This window comes from Vitis vinifera, chromosome 9 (genome assembly GCF_030704535.1).
Source record: "Vitis vinifera cultivar Pinot Noir 40024 chromosome 9, ASM3070453v1".
NCBI lineage: Eukaryota > Viridiplantae > Streptophyta > Magnoliopsida > Vitales > Vitaceae > Vitis > Vitis vinifera.
In genome coordinates this window covers 15,129,855-15,155,800 of record NC_081813.1, presented here as the reverse complement: position 1 = coordinate 15,155,800, position 25,946 = coordinate 15,129,855, and the positions used below count along the sequence as shown (strand labels likewise).

Below are 25,946 nucleotides of genomic sequence, written 5' to 3'. Positions count from 1 at the left end.
CCTATGCGTCAGGTAGCAAAGTGAGTCTTTCTTACTGCAAAAAATGTATTATGGGAAACTTATGTTGGCTTCTCTTTGCCAAAATTGTAAGAGGCTATCATAGAGAAGTCTGGACCTCTTATTTATTGAAGATGGACGCATGAAGGAAAAATTTAAAATAGCAGATAAAGGCACTACACTAGATACATTTAAGAATTACGATTGTAGTTTATCATTGTATGCTGCAAAAGTTAGGTTGGGTTTGGTTCCTAAGATGTGTTATGATTCAGTTGTGGATTCTGTTGTTCCTTGTAAAATCTAGTTTGTGTTTTGGCTAGCATAAAATGTAAGCTTAATATATTTTGTTTAAAGAAATATTTCATCTAGTTCTCATTGTTTTGTGCTGGGATCCCCATATCTTTTTGTTTTGTTTGCCATAAATATAAGATTACTGTTGATATCTTGAGGAATTTCTATGCTCAAGCATTTAAAAGTGCGGTTAAAATGATGTCTGCAATTGGGTTTAAATGTCATGTCATGCTTTGTGCAATTGTGCCGTACAGTGCTAGATCAATTGACTTCATATTAATGCTTCACCTGACAAGTTAATAGCAATTGTGGAAGGGATATCAACATAGCTATGAATAGAGTAGTGCATCTTAAAAATGCATTGTTTCCTTATGGTAGTGATCTTGGTATGATAAGTATAATAGAAATTGGTTCAAGTAGTGCGTGATATTTATTTATAGTTATAGCGTGTCAATAATTGTTACCTTAACAAGTGATTGCTATCATTACAAGGTTCACATTTTTGTTCAACCGACAGTGAGTCGTGTGGTAAGCAGGTAATGACTTGCTAAAAACCATTACTGTGCCACTGTCAAGTACTTTCAAGTTTATCATGGTGCCTTCCTGCTGAATGACAGTTATTTATTTAGTTGGGTTTAGCTTGTGACTCGATCTTGGCCATGGTATCATCAGAACTCAATATTGATGACACCGCTTCATTGATTTGCTGAGTTATGAAATAGTGGTAAAAATGCAAAAAAAAAAAAAACGAAAACTGGTTAAGACTTAGTAAAAGGATCAAGCTACACACTGTAATATTGATCTTTAATAAGTTGAAGAATAGAGTTTCACGGGAATAATTTTCTTTCACTGAGATTTTTCTTTTATAGAGTTTACAGCATATACCAATCCTTCAAATTAGGAAACTAAATCACTGATTAAAAGGAAAGAATAACTCCTAACAATTACTTTCCTAAAAATACAAAGATTGACAACTAATAAATAACTCATAATAATTACTTTCCTAAAAATACAAAGATTGACAACTAATAAATAATTTACAGCTTTACAAAGTTATTTCTTTCCATATTAGTTTCGTTTTCCAACACTCCCCCTCAAGCTGGCTTAAAGATATCTTCCAGAGCCAGCTTGCCAACTAGAAAATCGAATTGCCTCTTGTGTAGTCCTTTGGTGAAGACATCAGCCACTTGTTCCTCAGTAGGGATATAGGTCATACAGACCAATCCATTGTCTATCTTCTCTTTAATGAAATGCTTGTCCACTTCCACATGTTTGGTGCGGTCATGGAGAACCAGATTGTGAGCTGCTGAAATTGTTGCCTTATTGTCACAATACAACTTCATAGGAGATGAACCTGTCATCTTTAACTCTTCCAGTAATCTTCTTATCCACATAATCTCATAAATACCATGAGCTACAACTCTAAACTCAGCCTCAGCACTACTTCTAGCAACCACGTTCTGTTTTTTACTTTGCCACGTAACCAAGTTGCCACCTACAGATGAACAGTACCCAGAGGTGGACCTTCGATCCACTATGCTTCCAGCCCAGTCTGCATCGGTGTAGGTTTCAATTTGTAGGTGTCCTCGTGACTTGAACAGAAGACCTCCACCTGGTGTCCCCTTTAGATACCTTAGAATCCTGTAAACAACTTCAAAATGCTCTGGTTCAGGCGCATGCATAAACTGACTAACCATATTCACTGAGAATGCTATGTCAGGGCGTGTATGAGATAGGTAAATCAATCTCCCAACAAGTCTCTGATAACGATCCCGGTCCTTCACATTCTTGGCTTTTGTAGGTTGCAATTTTACATTAAGCTCTATAAGTGTTTCAGCAGGCTTACATCCTAACATACCTGTCTCATCAAGAAGATCAAGAATATACTTCCGTTGATTTACAAAGATACCTTCTTTGGACCTAGCAAACTCCATCCCAAGAAAGTATTTTAATGCCCCCAGGTCCTTAATCTCAAATTCCTCATCAAGTTTCCCTTTCAGCTTCTCTAGTTCATTGCAATCATCCCCAGTTAACACAATATCGTCAACATTCACAATTAAGATGGCTACTTTACCTTCATTTGAATGTTTGTAGAATATCGTGTGATCAGCTTGACTTTGAGTATATCCATAATGCTTTATTACTTTGCCAAAGCGCTCAAACCAAGCTCTTGGCGACTGCTTAAGTCCGTATAAGGACTTCTTCAATTTGCACACTTTCCCAACTCCAAAACTTTCTTCAAAACCTGGTGGAGGACTCATGAACACTTCCTCCTCTAGGTCTCCATTAAGAAAGACATTTTTAACATCTAATTGGTGTAAGGGCCAATTGGAATTTACTGCAAGAGACAACAAAACTCTAATCGAGTTTATTTTAGCTACGGGGGCAAAAGTCTCTTGGTAGTCTATCCCATAGGTTTGAGTAAAACCCTTTGCCACAAGTCTGGTTTTGTATCTCTCAACACTTCCATCTGCTTTACTCTTTATTGTAAACACCCATATGCACCCTATAACTTTTTTTTTCCTTTGGTAAATCTACAACCTCCCAAGTGCCATTCTTTTTTAAGGCATTCATTTCCTCAAACACTGCCAATTTCCAACCCGGTTCATCTAGTGCTTATTGAATATTTCTAGGTATCACAAGTTTTGAAATATTTGTAGTGAATGCTCTATAGTTGTTAGAAAGGTTACTATAGGAGATATATTTGGCAATGGGATGTTTAGTGCAGGCTCGAGTTCCCTTTCTAAGAGCAATAGGGAGATCAAGGTCAAGGTCCTGTGCAGGAACAATTGGGGCTGATCCTAAACCAGGTTCGGGTGCAGATATTTTTGGACTTGGACCAAAGTGTGATGGTAAACTTAGATTAGTAACAGAAGAAGAAGAAACATGTATATGAGTAGGAATAGAAGGAGGGTTACCTGAGACATTTAGAGAGCCATTGCCCAGGGCTTTCGGTTGACCATGTGCTGGGATGATCGACTGGTATTTATTTTTTCCAGGGGCTTTTTTCCTTGAATAAACCACAGACTCAAGATTGTTTCTATTTTTTTTTTCATTCGTAGTATTTCTTTTTCTGACAGACCAATTTTAGATTCAGATTCAGTAGGCTTAGTTTACTTATTTTCTTTTTCAAGAGAGATATCAAGAATTACACTAGGCAAAGGTTCAACAATTTCCCAAAAATTTGGTTCCACTAATTTCTCCCCCTGAAGTAAATTTTTGGTAAAATATGGGACATTTTCCATAAAGGAAACATCCATAGTTGTGTAAAAACGTTTTGTAAGGGGATTAAAACATTTGTAACCCTTTTTATTAGGAGTATATCCTACCAAAACACATTTTTCTGCTCTTGGGTCTAACTTAGATGTTGACCTTTTTGGAATGTGTACATATGCAGTGTAACCAAATATTTTCAAGGGTAATTCAGAATTTATTCGAGATTCTGGAAATACCTTTTTCAAGCACTCCAAATGAGTGGTATACTACAAAATTTTTGTAGGCATCCTGTTGATTAGATATGAAGAAGTTAGTATGGCATCCCCCCATAAGTATTTTGGAATATTCATGTAAAACATCATAGCCCGTGCTACTTCTAACAAGTGTTTATTTTTACGTTCAGCTATTCCATTCTGTCCAGGGGTATCAGAACACGAGGATTGATGTAAAATTCCTTTCTCGTTTGAAAAGGTTTCCAAAACTTTAATAAAGTACTCAATCCCATTATTAGATCTCAAAATACTGATTTTTGTTTGAAATTGGTTTTCAATCATTCTGTAAAATTCTTTAAAAATCCTTTCGACTTCAGATTTTTCCCTCATTAAATATACCCAACAAATACGTGTATGGTCGTCTATAAAGGTCACAAACCATTTTTTTCCTGAAATTGTGGTTACTTTTGAAAGTCCCTAAACATCACTGTGAAAAAGATAAAATGGTTTTGATGCATGGTAGGGTTTTGGAATGTAAGTTTTTCGTTGGCTCTTTGCCAATAAACAACTTCACATTGAAATGATAAAGGATCAACCTTTTGAAATAACATTGGAAATAAATGTTTTAAATAAGAAAAACTAGGATGACCTAATCTGCAATGCCAAACCATTATTTGATCATGAATAGAAAGAGAACTAATACTACTTAGTCCTTGAGCAATTTTATTACTAGGTAAATTATCCTCGAAATAATAGAGACCATTGATCATCCTAGCATTGCCAATCTTCTTCCCCGAGCTCTGGTCCTGAAAAATATAATGGGATTCATAGAAGATAACACAACAATTAGAATCTTTAGATAATTTGCTAACAGACAAGAGATTACAAGTAAGTTTAAGAACATGGAGAACAGATTTAAGATCTATTCCCTCAGCGATTTTTATTAGACCTTTTCCTGCAATAGGTGAGAAATTACCATTAGCTATCCGAACCTTTTTATTTCCAGGACACGGTGAATAGGATTCAAACATGTTTGAGGAATTGGTCATGTGGTCGGATGCTCCAGAATCGATTATCCATGGAGTAGATTTAAAACAACAAGATAGAACATATAATTCATTACCTGTGTGTGCCAAAGAAACACTAGAAGTACCGAATGTCAAGTTGGATTTCAGCAGTGCAAGAAGATGCTCCATTTGCTCAGTGGTGAAGGGGCTGGTCTTAGCCTCATTAGCAGTAGGAATAATGGTTCGGCCTGGTTTGTCACCTGTTTTTCCTTTCCAATTTGCAGGTTTCCCATGGATTTTCCAACAGTTCTCACGAGTATGGCGAGGTTTGTTGCAAAAATCACACCAAATCCGTGGTCTTTCATCTGATTTACGCTGAAACGCAGCAGCTTTATTACAGCCTCCACCCGTGGTAACCAAGGCTGAACCTTCAATAGCAACTGCAGGTCCCTTTTTGCCCAACATCACATTCCTCCGACTCTCTTCTCTTCTAACTTCTGATAAAACTTCACCAATTGAAGGCAGGGGTTGTCTTCCAATGTTTCTCCCCCTTACCTCATCAAACTCGACATTAAGTCCAGCCAAGAACTTGAAGATCCGATTGTCTTCCATGGTCTTCTTATGATGAAGTCCATCCTCGGCAGATTTCCACTCATAGGTGTTGAAGAGGTCAAGGTCTTGCCAGATCCGCTTCAAGGAGTTGAAGTACTTTGTGACGTTGTCCTCCCCTTGTTGTATCTCACCAAGTTTGAGGGTTAATTCAAAGATCTGTGATTAATTTCCTAAATCAGAATACATTTGATTTACATTCTCCCAAAGCTCTTGTGCTGTTGGATAGTACATGTAATTAGAGCTAATGTCTTCTTCCATAGAATTCACAAGCCATGTCATCACCATGGAATTCTCAGCATCCCATATAGCATAGTTCGGATCATCCACTACAGGAGCCTTCTTTTCACTCGTCAGGTAGCCCATCTTTCCACGTCCTCTGATGTACATTCAAACTGATTGAGACCATCTCAGAAAGTGGTCACCATTCAAGTGAATCGTGGTGATTTGGACAGAGTGAGATTCCGAGGTGGTAGGACTGATTTTTGAAGAATCAGTGATGATAGGATTGTTCAGAGAAGGTTGAGGAACAGTAGTGGACTCGTTTGAAATATCCGACATGGTTTCAGAGAACAGGGATTGAAAGAGAGGAAAAAGGAGGATTTCGGCAAGCAAATTGCTAGCTCTGATACCAAGTTGAAGAATAGGGTTTCATGGGAATAATTTTCTTTCATTGAGATTATTCTTTTATAGAGTTTACAGCATATACAAATCCTTCAAATTAGGAAACTAAATCACTGATTAAAAGGAAAGAATAACTCCTAACAATTACTTTCCTAAAAATATAAAGATTGACAACTAATAAATAACTCCTAATAATTACTTTCCTAAAAATACAAAGATTGACAACTAATAAATAATTTACAGCTTTACAAAGTTATTTCTTTCATATCAGTTTCAGTTTTCCAACATAATCACGCTAACATATAATATTTAAATAACAAATATTAGTTGTTATTTTCTTTAATAACGTGGAATCCACCCTGATGGCAAGACATTTATCTTGACTGCTGGTGAATAAACTTTGGGTGACATTGGCTCACCCCTTTTCTCTACACCATCTAAATATTGGGGAGGTTCGAATTCAGGACCTCTGGTTCATTGCCAGAGGGCACTATGGCTGAGCTACACCTTTGGGGACTAGCTCTTATCAGAATATTTTCTTATGTGTGGCATCTAATTTTAAAAACTGAATTGACTTTCCTTCATTATCACAAGCATCTTGTCTTTTTGTTCTTTTTTTGGTCTTAACTAATTTTTTATTTGAAGATAGGAGATCATTATGAAAGAGTGATGTTCAATTCTCTCAAAGAATTCTATTATTCAATTTCTTTTCTTTTGTAATTGTTTCTTTTTTTGGGGGGGGGGGGGGGGAGAATAGAATCTTACTTACTTACTTCAGGCACTTGGGGTTAAATCATTGATGAGTTGATTTGATTTCTATTGCTGCTTACAAATTATCTAGTGCTCCCAATATTTGTTTGGTTTTGCCATGCATTAGTAATGCGTTAGTGGATAATACTGGTATTTGCATAAAGTATTATGGCCTTTAAGTATTGACAACTTGCTTGAGGCATGCTCTGTCTCTCTCTCTCTCTCTCTATCTCTATCTCTTCTTTCTTCTTATTTTATATATACTGTAAATCTAAATCAGATCTGGTTAATACCAATATGAGTTAGGCAAACCATCTTGGTATTAGCGCATACTCCATAATCTATGTGTTTTTGGTGTTGTCTGTTTCTCATTCTTACTATCAATTTTGATTTGTTGAGAAATGGTGTTTTAGACTCAAATATATATGTAATATGGAAGGCCTAAAGACAAATTCCACGGCACTTGCTGTACTTGCAGAGTATACTGGTGAGTTAGTATCTACTTCCATTCTGGGTTTCTATTATCTGATTTAGCCAATCAAGGTATTGATATGGCCAAAACATTGACATTTTATATGCTTGATGGGTTATTCTGAGATTTTTAACCTTCCCTTTGGTGTTGGAAATGTTGTATTTGTGATTCTAAAAATTAGGATTGCTTCTTCATATGTTTGTTTTACATTATCTTTTTCCTATCTGCATTGTGAATTTTGTTTAATTTCTGTAGAACTTTGTTTCTATTTTCCAGAATGTGACATCCGTTCGTGCTTGAACACACTACAGTTTCTCAACAAGAAGAATCAAACCCTCAATGTGGTAAGAAATGATGCTGCTGTGGTCTTGTGAAATATTCATTAAAGTAATCTCCCAGATGAAATAGAAGGTCTGGAAAAAGTCTCCATTTTTCAGTTAAAATAGATGTACTAATTTATTTGCTGGTGATTTGCGGGTTGAGACACATAACTTAGCCATGGAGGAATGAAATCACTTTCTAGAGTTGAAGCATAGAGTATAAAGAAACTGCTACACCTCTACCCTAGTTGTTCTCATCAATTATTATCATTTTATTTCATGTGGGAATACCCTGGCTTATACGTGTAAAGAAAGAGGGAAAAAAAAATGCAGTGTGACTTCAGTTACATTATAGAATCTCAGTTAAATTGGAATGAGGACATGTTTAGCATAGGGGTTATGCCTTATTAATAAATGCATGCTTGGTTGAATTTTACTACCCATTTAAAGAGATTTGTGTATCTCTACTGTTACAAATTGTCTTCAACAAAATTTTTTGACTTTCAGAAAGGCTCCCTTTGACATCCTCAAATCAATTGCAACCATTTAAAGGCCATATTTTTCCAGAAGGCTTTCGTTGTAAAAGTTTACCTAAGAATCCTGGTCCTGCTGTTGGTCATTCACCTTTGAGAATGCCTGTTCAGCTACCATCTTGCTTTTAGTTTAGGGCTTCCAGGAATGGAGTAATCCATTTCACAGGAAGAAACCAATGATGTGTGAGTGGCAGTAGTCATATTTCTAGAGAATTTCTAATCCATGTTTCTTCTCTTTATGTGATATCATGCCAACTTGATTTATTAATATGCTTTTCATGGTGTCAGTTTGAGATCAGTTCCCAAGTGGTAGGTCAAAAGGACATGTCTAGAAGCATCTTTGATATCTAGAAAGAGGTAACTTAAAGTGAAAGTATCAAGCACTCTGCATCTTTACTACTTTGGCATTCATTTCCAGCATTCTTACCTTTAAGGACTGTTTTTAGATTTTTCAGAACAGAAAAATGAAGCGAGCAAAAAGATCTGATAATTGTTGCAGTGGTATGTCCAATGGATTTGACTTTCTGTACCCTCTCATATCTAATCGGTAGGTTGTAAATTCTAGTGAACATAGCTTTCTTATCATTTTTCGAGGGATGGCTCATTTATCTTTTAGTGTTCAATGACTGCAGTGGTGACTATGATTTAATTTTGGATGGCATCCATGAAAATATTTTCCAGCTTCATTATCATGACCCAATAATGCAGAAGACAGTAAGCCTCAAGCACATTCTACTGTAGATGTATACTTCATATAATTATATTTAATCTTAGGGCATTAAGTAAATCTGTTATCACAAGGCAATTGACTATTGAATCATGTGGGCTTGAAGGTCAAGTGCTTAAACACTCTTGGCATTTCTGATCTAGTGCACCAATATGTTATGCGTACACAGCAGATGTCCCTTAATGGTAAATGATTGTAGTAGCTGTCAACTTTGACTTTCCAATGTTTGATGATAATTTTAAACCATTTCCCATTTGTTCTTTTCTGCAGTTTATCAGCCTCTTACTGCAATTAGTTTACATCGTTTAATAGCCCAAGTTCAAAAACCAATTATTGAATGGCCGAAGTCTTTTATGAGGTATGTCCAAGACTAGAACCTGATGTCATTCATGGAAGGATTATTATTTCTTACTACCCTATCTTAATACAAACATTCAGATACCGAACGACATTCATGGAAAAGAGGGATATTTTGAGGTCTTGGCACAACAAAATTGCACCATATATTTCAAGGCATTTGTCTATTAAATCTTTTGTAGAAGATTTGGTTTCTCCATTATTGCATATTCTATCACCACCAACTCTAAGACCGGTAATTTACTCACATTTCTTCTATCTTTTTCTATAGGTTCAGCTGAGCTTAAATTTCTCTCATAAAAATTTTGACATTATGACACATACATGCATAAATACTAGAAATATAGTAAACACATGAGGTAACCGGTGTTGAAAATTTGCATATGTTTTGTTATAAAAGGTAAAAGAAAATGAATAGAGATTCTCTTTTTCATACTGATCTTATCAATAAAATTTGATGTATGTGAGAAAAGGTTTTTAGGTTTAAACTAAAACGTCATCTCCAATATGCCCTTGCAAGTAAGTGGCAATAGATAAATAATTATTTTGTTGTGAAGGATCAGTGAGATGTGTGGTTTACGATAGCTTATGAGAATGTCAACTGTTTGATCCTAAGTCCAGGGATACTGAACTTGAAGTGTGTTCTTGGTAGCTTTATCTAGAAAAAAGTGACATGCAACTTCAATTGTTTCATGGGCTAAGGAAAACAAGATTTGCTGTTAGATATGTGGCTCCAACATTATCACCAAAAATTTGCACATTGCGGTTAGGGAACAGGCAAATCCACAAGTATACATTATAGCTAAGTATGGCGGTTACATCAGCATATGCATGGCATTGAAATTCTGCACTTCCACGAGCCATTGACCATTGTTTGCAATAGGACCATGAAATGATGAGTTGGACAAAATATATTGTATAATCTCCAGAGAATTGCTACATGTTAGAGCATGTTATTGCAATATCATATTCGGGTGTTGTGATTTTCTCTTTTTAGACTCAATAGCATAAATAGGTGGAAAGGCATGGGGGAGTTAACAAGACAAAAGCCTAAACCTCTTCCATCTCTTCTTTCTTCTCTTTTCCCTCATTTGTCCAAACGCTAGAATCACAAACTTATAGTTTCAACATGGTATTAGCGCACGATCATAGTATTTCCCCTAGATTTTCAAGACAATTAAAAGAATTAGAAAAAAAAAACCTGTCAGCATGCTTGCAACATGATGGTGTCATGTTGATATCATCATCTTGAGTGGAAATTTGCAGGCCGATCTGTTATATTTCCGGTAACTGATGTTTTGGAACTGGTTTTGAGGTTATTTGATTGAAATTTTGATTTTTGGCCCTTATTCTTGGATTTGAAATTTAGCACTGTTTGGACGGATGTTTTTAGTTCAAGTTGGTCCTGCTGATTTCCTAATTTATTTTATTAGTTATTTTATTGTATGTTTATTTTTATTTTTTTTTGTGCATTTGGGAATGTTCTCTTTTGGTCTAAGAAGGTTTATATTCTGTTTCTGGACTATTGAGGGTTGATTAGTAGTGGTGTGCTTGGTTTAGTTGCATTGGACAAATTGTTTTTGATATTTAGGATGAAAGGGAGTTCAACTTTTTATGCTTAAAAATGTTTGGATCCCTTAAAATTTTTCATGGCTAATGATAAGTAACACCTTTTCAGGTATGATGGAATACCAAAGTCAACATTTAAAAATTTAATGGTGTTAATTATGTTGCTTGGGCTCATACTTCAGTTTTTCTACATGGAAAAAGGAATTGATGTTAGAAATATGTGAATTCCTTAATTTTAGGGATCTAATTGATTGTTATTTTGTTACCTTATATATTCCTAGTACTTGATTTTGTTTTGCCTTTTTTCTGATAGGTAGACAAGAAAATATATTAAAAGCACTTGAAAAGTGGCACACCAAAGTACACAATGTTTTTTTTTTTGATAGGTAAGAAAAGATCTAATATAAAAAGAGGCGCCAAAAAAGCGACTCACGGTATACAATACCTATACACCCACCACCAAAACGGCCAAAAAAGAAGAGAAACACCCAGCTGGCCCGACAAACATAGCTAGAACCCAACCAATCAATAAAACTAACTATAGTTAGAGGGCAATCAACTATAAACAACTTGGCCTCTGACCAAAGAGAAAGAACAAAAGAGTATTTGAGTCTCGGGATTGACAACACATCATCCTTGAAGGCCAATCTATTTCTCGCCTTCCAAACCATCCAAAAAATGTAAAGAGGAGCTGCTCTCCACACCTTCTTGTGCTTTTTGCCCACAAAAGAACCATGCCAACTAAGGAGAGTCTCTCTAACTGATGACGGCAGCACCTATGACAGCCCAAACAAATTAAAGAGCAAATCCCATAAGACCCTTGTTTTTGTACAATGTAGAAGAAGATGGCCTATGGTCTCCTCTTTCTCAAGGCACATAAAACATTTATTTGCCAAGGCCCATCCTCTTTTTTGAATAAGATCCAGGGTTAAGGCTTTGCCCCACGTAGCCTCCCACACAAAAAAACTAATCTTATGTTGCACCCACACATTCCAAATGCAACTAGAAGGAAACAAAGAAGGGCAACCTACTTCTAGAGCCAGGTAGAGGGACTTGACCGAGAACTTTCCACTCTTTGTTTTGGTCCAAAACACCATATCATCCACATCTCTATGCACTCTCTTCCCATGAAGCCGCTCCAAGAATCTTTCTGCCTCCTCCACCTCCCAATCATTGAAGGCTCTTGAAAAATAGGGATTCCAACCCCCCCCCAACCCCCCTGAGCCAAGGGGTCCCAAATATCGGCCACCCATGCTTCCTTATCAACAGACAAAGCAAACAAAGAAGGGAATGACACACACAAAGTGGAATCCTCGCACCATCTATCCCTCCAAAATTCACCCTCCGCCCATTACCTATAAGGAATAAAATCCTAGAGCCCACAAAATCCCAATCCATCCTTATTCCTTTCCAAAGCCCACACCATGCACCTCTCTCACTTCCCGAGAGCACCATCCCCCTCTTTCTTCCCCATACTTCCCTCTAATTACTTGATTCCACAAGGCCTCTCTCTCATTTGCGAAACGCCAATTCCATTTACAAAGAAGAGCCTTACTGAGATTGGATAGACATTTGACCCCCAAACCCCCTTTCTCCTTACTTAAGCACACTAACTCCCATATTACTAATGTGGCTTTCGCTCTAAATTACCACCTCTTAAAAGGAAATCCTTTTGAATTTGCTCTAGTCTCCGTCTAACTAAGCTTGGCAAGCGCAACAAGGACATAAAATAAATGGGTAAATTCGACAAAGTGCTTCGAATTAGAGTCGCCCTCCCTCTCTTGGATATGTATTGTCTCTTCCACATAGCCAACCTTCTACGGAACCACTCTTCCACTCCATCCCACACAGTCACTGACTTAAACGGAGCACTCAAAGGAAGGCCCAAATAAGTGGACGGTAGACTACCCACTCTACAACCAAAATCCAAAGCAAGATCATCAATATTCTCCACCCTACCTATTAGAATTAGTCCACTCTTTTCCAAGTTTATTCTCAACCTCGACATGACCTCAAACCACATAAGTAACCAACTAAGATAGGTCAAATGATCTTGAGAAGCTTGGCAGAACACCAAGGTATCATCTACAAACAACAAATGAGAAATCTGAACCCCTTCTTCACTCGTACCCTTCACCTTACAAGCCGACAGAAAACCTCCATCCACAACCCTTTTAAGAAAACAACTAAACACTTCCATAGCAATCACAAATAAATAAGGCTAAAGTGGATCGCCCTGCCTCAATCCCCTTCAGCTTTGAAAGAAACCCGTATAGGTGCTATTAACCAGCATAGAGAAGCTTGCATTGGAAATGCATCACATGATCTACCCAATCCATTTCTCCCTAAAACCCATTTTATGCATAACTGTGAGAAGAAAAAACCAGTCCACATTGTCGTATGCCTTCTTTATGTCAAGTTTGCACAAAATACCATTCTCATTATTCTTCAGGACCGAATCAATGGCTTCATTAGCTATCAACACTGCATCTAGGATTTGTCTTCCCTCCACAAAAGCCCCTTGGGCCTTAGAGACCAGACCACCTTTCCAACCACCTTTTTTATCCTATTGGCTAAAACCTTAGCCAACCACTTGTACAAGCTTCCCAACAAACTTATAGGCCTAAAATCCCTTAAATCTTCAGCCCCCACTTTTTTTGGGATTAAAACCAGAAAATTTGCATTTAGACTTTTAACAAATTTACCATATTCATAGAATTCCCTTAAAAAACTCATCACATCATCTTTCACAAAGTCCCAAGCAAACTGCCAGAAAGCCATAGAGAAGCCATTAGGCCCCGGAGCTTTGTCCCCACTACATCCCAGCAGCGCACTAAGCACCTCCTCTTCCTCCTCTTTCGTGAACGGCACCTCAAAAGCAAAAGCATCCAAATTCTCCAAAGTCTCACACTGCAGCCCGGATAAAGGAGGACACCAGTCCCCCGGGTTGGACAGCAAAGATCGAAAAGCATTGACCACCCATTCCTTTATTTCAGTCTCCTCCGAAAGCCAAACACCATTAATCCTAATTTTGTCCACATTATTCTTTCTTCTGTGAGCATTGACTATCTTGTGAAAGAAACCCATATTTCTGTCATCCTCTTTCAGCCACACTTTCCTAGATTTTTGCCTCCTTGTTTTCTCTTCTAGTAAAACCCATTTTTTATATTCTTCCCTCGCTTCTTTTCTAGCTTCCAACTCCTCCAAAGATAGTTTGCTAGTCTTCTCCTTAGCATCCCAAAATTCCACCTGATTCAGAGCCAAATCCTTCCTGAATCCAACCCTTCCAAAAATATCTCTATTCCACTCCTTCAATTTAAACTTCAAGACCTTTAATTTTTCAGCCAAAATAAAACTTGAAGAGCCACTAAAGTTGTCCTCCTCCCACCAAGACTTCATAATATCCTTAAAACCCTCCACTTTTAGCCACATATTCTCAAATCTGAAAGGGGAAGGGCCTCTTCTCAAACCCCTCCATCTAAAAGAATTGGGAAATGGTCAGACACAGGTCTCGAGAGGACACACTACCTTGACCCGCTAAAATGGCAGTCCCACTCATTTACCAAAAATCGATTTAGTCTTGACAATGATTGATTGTTCACCCCTCCACTCCAGGTAAAAGGACCCCCAAGCAGAGTACACAATGTATATAAGAGACAACAAAAATAACATCTCTTTCCTTGGAACTCAACCAATCTACAAAATACTTTCATGGTCATAGAACAATCATCTAAGTACACTTTGGCCCAATTCAAAAAGTACATAATGGAAAATTTGATTGCTTGAACTAACTATTTTGCATCTTCAAATAACCTATTTCTTTCATTCCATAACGCCCAAAATAGGCACAAAAGAGCAACCTTCCAAGTTTTCTTCTGTTTCTTCCCCATAAAGGAACCATGCTTACTCAAGAGATTTCCTTTTACAAAGGAGTGCATTACCTATGTCACTCCAAACAAAGGAAAGACCGACTCCCACATGATTCTCGCTTAAGAACGGTGAAGAAGCATGTGATCAACCGACTCTTTTTCCCTTTTAGAGGGGTAATGGTAATGTCTATTCCTTATAATCCATCAATTTCTTCTGAGTTGATCAAATGTTAAAATCCTTCCCCAAACAACTTTCCTTACGAAGAAATCCACCTTTGTTGGTATTCATTGGTTTCACACTATGCTTGTGGGGAATGGCTCAATCTTCCTTGGGCTAAGGAAATGCAAAAACATTTGATAGAGAACTTGCTAAGCTTGGTTTCCTTTTAACCTAATCCATCCTTCTCATTCCTTCTAATTGAGGTCAATTTTATTTTTTGGAAAAAGGTCATTTGAATAATCTTTTAAGAGATTATCTTGTTTTTAGTTTAAAGTTTATTCAATTTCAATTATTATCATCCAAATTTGAATAATTGTAAACTTTGAGTCTTTCAAAGTTAGTAGCGTAGAAGTAGGAAAGAAATCTGGTTAGATTCCAATTTGAACCGACTTTCAATTTCTATTTATTTAGGCCTTGGTTGTATTTCATTTTTTTTTTATCAATTTTATAGAAACATCAATTTCTCCTCTAATTTCCTATAGTCTACAGTCCTTACAAGTCTTTTTTTGATAAGATAAGTATTGTATTACGGGGAGATGCTAAAATAGCGACTCAAAATGTACAGTAAAGAGAAGTAAAACTCACCCCCTTACAAGAGAAAACAAAAACCTGTTCACAAAGATATACAAAAAACAACCCCTCCCTTAATGTGGACCCACCCAATCTAAAAGTTCCAAAAAAGTCAATGGACCATCTTTTGTAAACAATTTAGTCCCCAACCAAAGTGAGTTAAGAAAAGAAGTTTTCAACCTTTGGATGGACAACACCTCATCTTTAAAGGCAATTTTATTCTTTGTCTTCCAAACTATCCAAAAAATGCAAACGGGATCCGCTCTCCAAACTAACTTAAAGAAACCGTTCCAACCCAATAGGGTTTACCTAACCGAAGACAAAAACACCCAAGACACTCTAAAAAGAGTGAAAAACAACTCCCACACTGCCCTTTTCTTCTCACAATGAAGAAGGAGATGGTCAATGGATTCCTCTTCCGCTTGACAAAGATAACATCTATTTGCTAAGGCCCGACCTCTCTTTTTAACTTGGTCCAAGGTTAGAACTTTGCCCCAAGATGCCTCCCAATCAAAAGTGCCAACTCCATTTGCAAAGGAGGCCCTTATTAAGCGTAGAAAGGCTCTTAACCCCCAATCCCCCTTTTATCTTATCAAGACGCACTATTGCCCATCTTACTAAGTGAGGTCTCCGGTCTAGGGCCCCACCTCCTCACAAAAAATCTCTCTAAATCTTCTCCAACCTTAATTTGACCCCCCTTGGCATTTGTAGAATAGACATGAAGTAAATAGGTAAGTTGGATAGTGTGCTTCTAATCAAAGTAATTCCCCCTCCCTTGGAGATATATTGGCGTTTCCACATAGCCAATCTCTTACAGAATCTCTCCTCCACTCCATCCCAAACTGCCACAGACTTGAAAGGAGCACTCAACGACATCCCTAAGTAAGTGGAGGGTAAACTACCCACCTTACAACCAAGCTCGGAAGCTAACTCCTCCACATTCTCAACATTTCCCACTGGGATCAGCTCATTTTTATCCAAATTAACTTTCAACCCTTATATTGCCTCAAACCACATAAGTGTCCAGCTCAAAAAAGTCACTTGGTCCTCGTTGGCCTTGCAGAAAATTAGGGTATCATCGGCGAACAGCAAATGGGAGATTTTTTCCCCTTCTCCCCCTCTCCCCCTGACCTTACAAGTCTTAATCGATATGCTTTCTTTTCTTGTTGCAATGCCCACTTCATAACCGTACTCTGATACCACTTGTCATGGACTTAGGCCTTTCCTAAGCAAACGTGCGACACTTAGACAACACAAGCCACTTGTTGCTAAGTTAGCTTTCCCCACATACTTAGTTAGCTATGCTAAGTAATGCACACAACTCGGAAGCTAGGGACATGAAGGAAGCAACACTTGGAGACTTTTGGAAGAATGGAACTTATATTGCACTAAAATGCTTTACAAGGCTAGATTTCTCTCAAGTGTTTGGTGCCTTGGCTAAGAGGCAATCCTCTATTTATAAGCACCCAAAGAACTCTCTGGAACCCTCGAAGGTTCCTTACATCTCTAGAATTCTCTAGAATAACCTATACAAATCCTATGTAGTACAAGACATCTCTGGAACACTTTAGATTTCTCCACACACTTCCGTTGTCTTCCATCCTCGTGTAGAGATGTGTGGACATCTCTAGGTGGTTCCAAAAACTTCCTACTCTCTTATATAAGCTTAAACGAGGGTCATTTTGAGCAGGTTGTGACAATGTGTACCTAAAGAAGTGAGCAATATTGCTAGTGATGGGGTATATTGACTCGTTAAATTGGTTGTGACATTGGGGGGCTATATACCTTGTGGATGCACACTTGCAAAGTATGCAAGGGTCATTAGAGTTATGATCATTGCCATGACCTTTGAGCATCATCTGAAGAAGGTTGACCTCAAGAAGAAGGGTGACCATGAGAAGAAGGCTAACCACTAGAGTGTTGGATTGTTGATGATTGGTGGATTAGCAATATTGGTAGAAGTAATAAGATCACTTTGAAAATCCTGGTTGATGCGAAATTCCTTATTTAATAGAGAAATGAGGTAAATTGGTAGGATGCTAGTTTTAACCTGGGTTGAGATTGAAGTTTTGAATGGTTTGCTTTCAAAAGAAAGACCATTATGAATATAAAGAAGAAAGATTCATCAAAGAAAGTATAATTGACAAATACTAGTTGATGAGTGAAGTACTTATTGACGAGCTCAAAACTTTTCTTTTTGAAATTGTATAAGTCCATGAGCAATTGGAGAATGCATGCATGGGAGTGTAATAGGAAAGAGGTTTCTAGACTAGTCCAAACTTGTTGAGGGGTATTACATCCAATGACTTCAGGATGGACTTTTTGGAGAGGGAGAATAGTAGCCAATAGAGAAGTTGATCTTAGCATTGCCAATGAGTGAATTTGGGATTCAAGGTGGAGTTTAGTAGCAACTTAAGAGGGCATGGAAGAGATCTATCAAGTTATCAACACAACAAAAAAGCTCAATGGTACAAAGTTGTGGCAAAATTTTGAAAAGCCATAGGTGATAGATATTATGTCCAAGCTTGGTGGGAATCGTGTTGGTGTGATATTGGGAAGAATGGAAAAAATATGTTGAACAATAATAGAGGAGGAAGAGTTAGCATTGGAGCAAGAGACAGATGAAGATTTTAGCAGCTGAATAAAATATTTACTCTTATCCTGCTCTAATAGCATATATGGGTAGAGCTTTTCATGTGTTTTATTGAAAGTACAACAACTATAAATATAGGAGGTTAAACCAATCAGGTAAAAAATAATCAGATAGAGATTGCCTCTTTCCACCAATCTATTGGATAGGATGTTATCCTATACTATTCAAATTGACCTTATTAATACATTTTGGCATATAAAATAATATAATTAAGTTTAACTTAATCATTATCTCTACTAGTAATCTTCCATGTGATCCATGAACACAATCTTGTTAATCTATTTAGTGGTGACGCTCTTGATTAACTTCATGCTGTTATTTCATTTAGTTTTGGACTTAAGTTTTGTGAATAATATTCTTATGAAACCTAATTTCATCTTTGCATTTTTGTCTGCTATCTAGTTCTTTTCTAACTCATGCATCATAATCTTTCTTGGATCCATATTCAATATGAATTGTGGTTGGAACGTCTACAATTTGTCCTGCTTGATTTAGAGCTCGTTTTTTTTAGTGTTCTCTTGGTCTAAGTGCTGGGTTCCAAATATGATTCCCTAACAAACTGATTTCTTTTTTGAAGGAAAGAATAAAATGTAACAGAAAATGCAACCATTTTATGATTCCCTAATCAGAACATGTTTCTTTCTCCCCCTCTTTTTTGGTAACACACAAAGTGGAACCATTTTAAGAGATTTGAAGAAATCTTAAGTTTTTTGAGGAAATTTATTGTTAGCTTGTGACTATTCTACATATATTATTAAAGCTTTTATGTCATTCCTTTCAAAATCATTAATACTTTCCTATACAAACTATTAAAATTTCTAATGATTAATTTAAGAAGTTCTTGAGTGAAACTAATTTTGTATTTGGCATTGAAGTAATGACTGTGGATACAGACAGTAGTATTTCCTGACATAGACATGAGGCATTTAGCTTTCTGACCAAAATCAAAATATCAGGGATGAAAATATTTCTTTGTGAATTTTATATATTTAAAAAATGGATTTATTTTGTTTAACTTTTTTTATTTATTCTTTTTGGTACATGGGAGCATCTTAGAGAAGAAAGGTTTCTAAACAGCATACATTATTCACTTTTTCTATTAGTCATGAAATAAATCCATGTTTCCATTCTCTATGTGTCTCCTTTTTCTCAGTAATATCTATCTTATCTCATCAAATCATCTCATGACTCTTTTTTTTTCATGACCTAAGAGTGTCTATAATGATCTTCCTAACTCAACTATAGAACCTATTTCCATACGGAAATATTTTTTGATAGGTATTTCCATATGGACATATGAATGCAGGGAATCTTTAACACGATATTGTCCACATAGAGAAATTCCAAAGGATTTACAAGTTCTTCAAACACTTCAGCAAATTGGAGAGTTTTCATCAGCTATGTTCTAAAAATCTTCTTTCGTGTTTTAGACTAATAGAACTAATTTTTCAATTTGGGTTGGGAAGTGCCTAGAGCCTGTTCGATCAGTTCAAACTGTCAGAAAATGGTGGTGAAGGTTAAGTTGAAAGGAGGGGTAGCTTTTGAAGATTCAGTATTGCATAAAAATATGGCCTGCTTTTTATGGTTGGTTGACATACTGTTCTAGTCCCACTGACACTAGTTTTTTTTTTGCATATTTTAATATCAAAAGTTGCTCATTCCTTAAAGGACATGCCATTATCTGCTGAGCAATGGATACTTGGTGAGATTCTGGCTAAACAATTGAAGAGAATCTGGAGATGATGGTCATTTGGGTGTTTAATATCTACATTTTTTTTTATCATGCTTTTGACTTCCATTGAAATTATTTCACATTCTGTTAGAACTTCCTCAAGTTTATTGCCCTGTTTGACACGGATTTCTGAAAATGAATATACCTTCCTTAAGATCTTGATGTATTTGTCAATATCAGCTGTTATGCCCTTGGTTGTTGTGATGAAAACAATAGATCAATTTGATGTCTTTTTGTAAAAAATGCAGATACACATGTAAGTTGTTAAGTATGGTATTGTGTTGTGATGCTGAAGACCATGGCATTTGTCATATTTCAGAAACCTGTGCAGTTACAGAGATTCTGAAGAACAGTGCTGAGAACTATGAAATGCTGATCATATTTTGAACTTGAATTGATAAACCATGAATTTTTAGAAGAGACTGTTGTCAATAGCATCGGTTCTTTTAGCTAATTGGCTTACAGAAGCAGTTGTATTATCCTCTGTTTAAGGACAAGTAGCTAAAATTACTTTTTCTAACTTTTTTATTACATAGCATATCTCTCTCATTTTGCAGTGACAAATGTGGGTTTGCTTTTCATTATGATTTCTAAAACGGTTTGATTAATTTTCAGGTGGCATTGCACTTACTATCAGAAAGAGAAAGGAATGACCTAGCTCAGTTAATTAATGCTATGGTGTCCTATTCAATAACATACAAGAACATGAAATCTGATCCTCTACATGGTACCCAGCTACATGAAGCAGCTTCAGATGGCTTGTCACTTTCCTTTGATCCCCCAATTGCTGACTTTGTCACCTTCAAGGTTTGAGTCGTTGTTCAATCTTCATGGTTTTAATGACATTCATTATCTTGTCCTAATGTCTTTACTTTGGCATTGAACAGGGATTTAGTTTGGGTCATTATGCTCTTGGTGTAGCTGTCAAACAACTTTTGATGCATGAGGTGAGTAATTAATTTCTTGAAGCTGGGGTTCTTGTTGATCATATATAATAGTTTCATCTCCTTAAGTCAAAGTAAGTTGGCTTGGGGAAAACAAAGATATCTTGGTCTGTAAGGGGCTTGGTTTGGGCTGTAAGGAAAAAGAGAAAAGCCTTCTATCTTTTCATAAGGAAAATTGTAAGGAGTTCTTTTTGAACAGTTTATGCAATGAGATGAGTGAAAATAAAATATAAATGCTTTATGTTTTTTTTCTTTATATGTAATTTTATTCCCAAATAGAAACTTTCTGTAACAAATTCATAATGTTGTACCATTGACACCTTACAATATGGTTAAAATTGTAGGTTTCTAATATATGTTACAACATGCCTTGGTTTGAAAGAAAACCTCAAGAATGATGGGAAGCCAAATGCATTAAACATCAATAAGGGCAGTCTCATTAGCTTTTTTTTTTTTTTCCTTTTAAGCTCAGCACTTGATGTGTGTGCTTGTTGGATGAGTGTGGGGGAGGATACTATGTTTCAGTTACTTGAGATTGATATCCATGTCAGACACCATACCTGTGTCAATGTCCTTGGTACATAAGATTTTTGAATATTTTGACAGGTTTTCTGATGCAAATTTCAATGTGTGAAATTTTGGCATAAAACCTTACCTAAATGTCAAGGGATGGGATCACTTTGAGTGTTGGACTTCAATGGCCTTGAGCTCTTAAAGCTGTCTAAGTGCATATTCCTTGAGTTTCTTATAAAGATACACATTGAGGCACCGGTTTTTCTTCAATGAAACTGCAACTAGAAGCATATTAGGAGATCCTTTATTTTGTGGTTTGTGTTCCTGCTGTTTTCTTATCTCAAACAAAGGCTCTTGCAAGAGCCTGCATTCTAGAAATTTAAAAACAATAGAACCTACCAAACACTTACGGTTGTAATACAGATCCTTAAACCACCAAGAACTCCTAGGGCTCATAAAACATGGCTGCTCTGCCAAAGACAATGAGAAATAGATATTTTGCAGACTTAGTGGGGTGGAGCACTGGTTCACTAGTACGCTAAAGAAAGGGGCCCAAGGAGGGTCAATAATTGGCTATAGCAGTAATGCAACCTACTCTTTTGTTTACAGATTTTTTTTGTTTACTTTCAAGCTTTACTTTAAGGTAAAGAGCAAAAAAGTTAACCTTTTGAAATCAGCTTTGGATTTAGGTTATCATGGTTAAGTAGATTCTTTGATGGTAGTTAAGTAAATGTCTCTCTTCTTCTTACTCCACTAGCTATTGTGGATTTGTCTCTTTTGTCTTTCCTTTCTTCAGCTAGTGCTGTTATGTTCAACTTTGCTTGACCAGCCATCCATTGGCTTCCTTTCTTTCCCTTCATTAGTATTAGCAAAGTATCTTGACTGTTTCAATGAGCTTTATGTAGCCTTCTTAGCTTGTCTGCTTTAGTAGCTTGGACTGCCTTGCTTGCTGGGTTTTATGTGGTATTATTTCATGCTCTGTTTGAAATGCCATAGGCACCCTTGGTAACCATATCAAATATAAACAAATGTTTCTCAAAGTTTTCCTCATTCTACTTCGATATCCTTTGTTATCGTCTATTGGGCATTTATATTATAACATACATGCTTCTAAATTATTGTAATTATGGCAAAGATTTGGTGTGGGGATGAGGAAGCTGCTAGATTTAGTTCCATGTAGCAGAAGAAAATAAAAGGAAAAAAGAAAATCTATGTTTCCATGCTGGAATTCACCTCAAATGAAATAATTATAATAATTATAATTGTTTGATGTATCTGCTGTATGCAAACCTGTCATTGGCATGTCTGCTCTCCTTAGCTGCTTGCAAATTGGAATTTCACCTCAAATCAAATTCTGTATTTCAGATAGAAAAGAAAATTTTTTTACAAGGAAGCATGAGCAAAACTATGCATTCAACTGATGGAAAACGCAGAGAGAACCGAGCAATGACAACGGAGGAAAAGAGCCGAGCTCAATCTGGCAATGTTAGTCATGCAGCTGGATGTGTTGAGAACAACATAGAAACAGCAAAGAGTAAGGCCAGTACTTCCATCGTTTCGTCAGCCTCTGGTTCTAGTGGAAGTGCAGAAGCCAGTGTAAAACTAAAATCTTCTAGAGATGTGAAGAAGCCTCCTAGAGGCTCTACTTTCTTTGATAGGTATTATCTTGTTCTTGAGATCATTTTTGTTTTCATACCCGATTGCCACTGTTATTAGTGAGTTGGAATTGAAAGTCAACTTGAATGTTAACTTTACGATCATGTCATCATGATAACTTTTATCAATATTGATTTTACTCATGTCTATTTTTGTGCTTTGAGATTTGATTTTTGTTTCCTTAAAAAAAAAGATGTTCCATGCCAGGTTGAATATTAAGCAAGATTTCATGGTAATGTAATTTGTTTCAGATAATCCTATTTGGTTCCTGATTTTTCTTATTCATTCCAATCCAGGTTCAAAAAGTTGAGCAGCAAAGGTTCTCAAACTACTAACCTCATCCAAGAGCCAGTAACACTGGAGAGAGATTCACGTCCTCTGCTATTTAAGTTTAACGAGGTAAATAACTGTTCATGGTCCTTCGATTTAATCATTACCTTTAAGTAATTAGGTTTTTATTTTTTATTTATTTTTCAAAATTATGTGCATTTTAAAATGACCAAAAAAGGGTACTGAGCAAAATATTTCTGAGAATAAACAGTTTTTGCACTGGAAGTAAGTTGTTAGATGCTGATAGTATCCAAGTGATACTTCCTTAGGTACTCGAGCTAATGCTTGTATGTTGGGTGTTCATGGATAATGTAATGCCTTGAGAGTTCAATATTTGCATCCAACCATTTAAAGACTTGCATTCAAGTTGACATCTTCCCCCTTCCCTCCCCATGAAAAGAAAAAAAGGCAAAAAGGGAAGGAAAAAAAGTGGCAATTAAATATTGTAATATGGTGCATTAGGGATACTCTTGTGTCGTGGATGCGTTTGCTTATTCAGTTCTTGTTACATAGTTGCATCTTGGATGCAATTGCATACACAGTTATCATACATGGTTATCTCTAAGGAAGACAATGGGTCAGTTTTTTTGGGCGACTTTTCTTGCCTTGCACCTTCCTATTATTGAGGGTTTGGATATGGCATAAAGGGGGAAGAGGAATTGAACTCCAGTCTAGGGCAGGTAGGGTATGTGAATGTTCTACCATGGCCTGCCCCGTATACAATGTTATTTTAATATACTGCCTTAGATCTGTTGAGAACTACAAAAATACCTTTTTTTTTATAGGTAAAAAGTCTACATTAAACCTATGAAAATACCATTATAATATATATATATATATATATATATATACACACACATATACATATACCCATACGCGCACGCACACACACACTATGAAACAGCCCTAACCCTCATTTCTTCATTTTCAAAAGCAACCCATTTCACACTTTCTCATTTTCCTAGCAGCCATGATGTTCATTTCCTTTTCCAGCCACTTCCATGTTCAACTCTTTCCAGTTGTTGTCTTCATTCCTTTCAGCCACTACTCTTAGTTCTCACAAATTTGGCTTTTTGGTCTCTTCCATCTTACGCTTTATTATATATATATTTTTCATTTATTATGTTTTCTAAAGCTGTTAATTAAAAACCATTTTTTTTATTTGAATTTTTTTGTTTTAAGGTTGTATTTCTTTTATATATATATATATATATATATATATATATTTGATAGGTAAGGTTGTATTTCTTATATTAGTTTGATTGGAATTTTTTTTTTAGATTACTTTTGAAAAAAAAAAAAATATTCAAGTTTGAGGTGCTTTTATTTGTGGGATCAGAATTTTTTGGTGGTTTTGGTTTACCAGGTTTAGCTTTTTACTTAAAAGTGAGATCTTTTTACATTTTAGATTTTTCTAAATAACCTAGTCATTTCTTTCATATTTTTCTTGATTTTTGATTTATTTTTCTTTCCAAACCAATAGGGTTGCATGTTCTCCCAAATAACTTGTTGCAGAAATTGTTTTCAACCTCAGTTTTGCCCTGCCTTGATCACAATTGTAGCCTTGGCACCACCCAAGTTTGTGCTAGGGTTTTATTGTTTTTCGTCAGGGGTGAGGGGGGCATGCCCTGTCTTGAACCCACCCCACAGACCTTCCTAGTTACCTTTAATTTGGGGAATATATGGCAATGGTGAGTAGTCCTAATAGAGTCATTAGTTATTAAATGCATTGACCACCGGTATCATGCTCTTTATCATAGCTTGATAGATAGCTAAATAAAGTTATCTTGTGCACAAATGTACAAGCCCAAAATACAACTAATTTATTCTAATATGGGTTTCAACTTAACAATTATCTTTGATGAAGTGCATACGATGAACTAGCCTCTCATTATCATCTCCTCTGCGGAGCGATACTGTCATAAGCCTCTTGGCAGCTAGGAGTATAAAAGGAAATAAGCACATGGGTTGTAATCCATGATCACTGATAATTTTTAATTTTGTTCCCATTTTCATGCAGGGTTTTACAAATGCAGTTAAAAGGCCAGTTCAGATTCGTGAATTTTTGCTATAACTGGGATCAGAATTATTGTAAGCACTAAAATGGTGCCTTTTCTTTTCTTTTATTTGTCACATATAAGATGTAGATCTGTGCTCTTTTGCTTAACCCCCAATTCCAAAGACATATAAGTTATCTCATGGGATGCTGCTTGACGACAATCTATGCGTTTGTTTTTTTTGGTTTTAAAAGAGAGGACAGCAATGATACGCCTTTTAATCCCTTTTGAGTAGTTGAATTTTCTGGACCTTTTCATTCTTTACCATACAAGAGTACAACATTTTTCCTTTTTTTCTGGTGTGTCAGGAAGACAAGATGCGGCAGGAACACTACGTAAACTGAGTTCTACATTTGGCTTATATTATATTGAATCTACGTCAGTGTGTGTCTTTACTTTTTTCTGTTTTCATAATACCTGCTGCATATATTCTTCAGCCAGTGTAAATGCCGCTACCATCTGGTGGGTGGGTGGAGGTGAAGCCGATGGTGATTTCGATACCTGCTTAGACCCAAAACTGCCCATTTCGCCAACTTCCTCTCTAGGCCCATGCCAAATCCTTTTGACTTTCTTAAGGGCTGGGAGATTGTGGCGGTTTTTTTGTTTTGTTTTGTTTTTTTTTTTAATACTCCTGAATTTGTTTTAAATTTGAATAGAGTAAAATGTGTGTTTAGGATAGTTGGTCTCTTAATTAGTGTCTCAAATATTAAGGTTTTTA

At 36.4% G+C, this 25,946-nt stretch overlaps 1 protein-coding gene across 1 annotated transcript; it reads left to right on the top strand.

Moving 5' to 3' along the window:
- Positions 1-777: 777 nt before the first annotated feature.
- On the top strand, positions 778-25,521 carry LOC104878064 (uncharacterized). Its single transcript, XM_059739587.1, has 14 exons — positions 778-824; positions 7,120-7,193; positions 7,455-7,522; positions 8,320-8,388; positions 8,478-8,578; positions 8,664-8,745; positions 8,865-8,943; positions 9,029-9,116; positions 9,197-9,350; positions 20,344-20,535; positions 20,616-20,675; positions 22,551-22,843; positions 23,138-23,240; positions 25,192-25,521. The coding sequence occupies exons 5-14, from the start codon at positions 8,496-8,498 to the stop codon at positions 25,243-25,245; spliced, it is 1,188 nt and encodes a 395-aa protein (XP_059595570.1). The 5' UTR covers positions 778-824; positions 7,120-7,193; positions 7,455-7,522; positions 8,320-8,388; positions 8,478-8,495; the 3' UTR covers positions 25,246-25,521.
- The last annotated feature ends 425 nt before the right edge of the window (positions 25,522-25,946 follow it).

What these genes read in the sequence shown, in the direction of transcription:
- LOC104878064 (XM_059739587.1), top strand. Translation starts at nt 8,496, where the DNA reads ATGAAGCGAGCAAAAAGATCTGATAATTGTTGCAGTGGTATGTCCAAT. An exon ending in TACCCTCTCATATCTAATCG is followed by an intron (nt 8,579 to 8,663) that starts GTAGGTTGTAAA and finishes CAATGACTGCAG; the next exon opens with TGGTGACTATGATTTAATTT. An exon ending in TGGCCGAAGTCTTTTATGAG is followed by an intron (nt 9,117 to 9,196) that starts GTATGTCCAAGA and finishes ACAAACATTCAG; the next exon opens with ATACCGAACGACATTCATGG.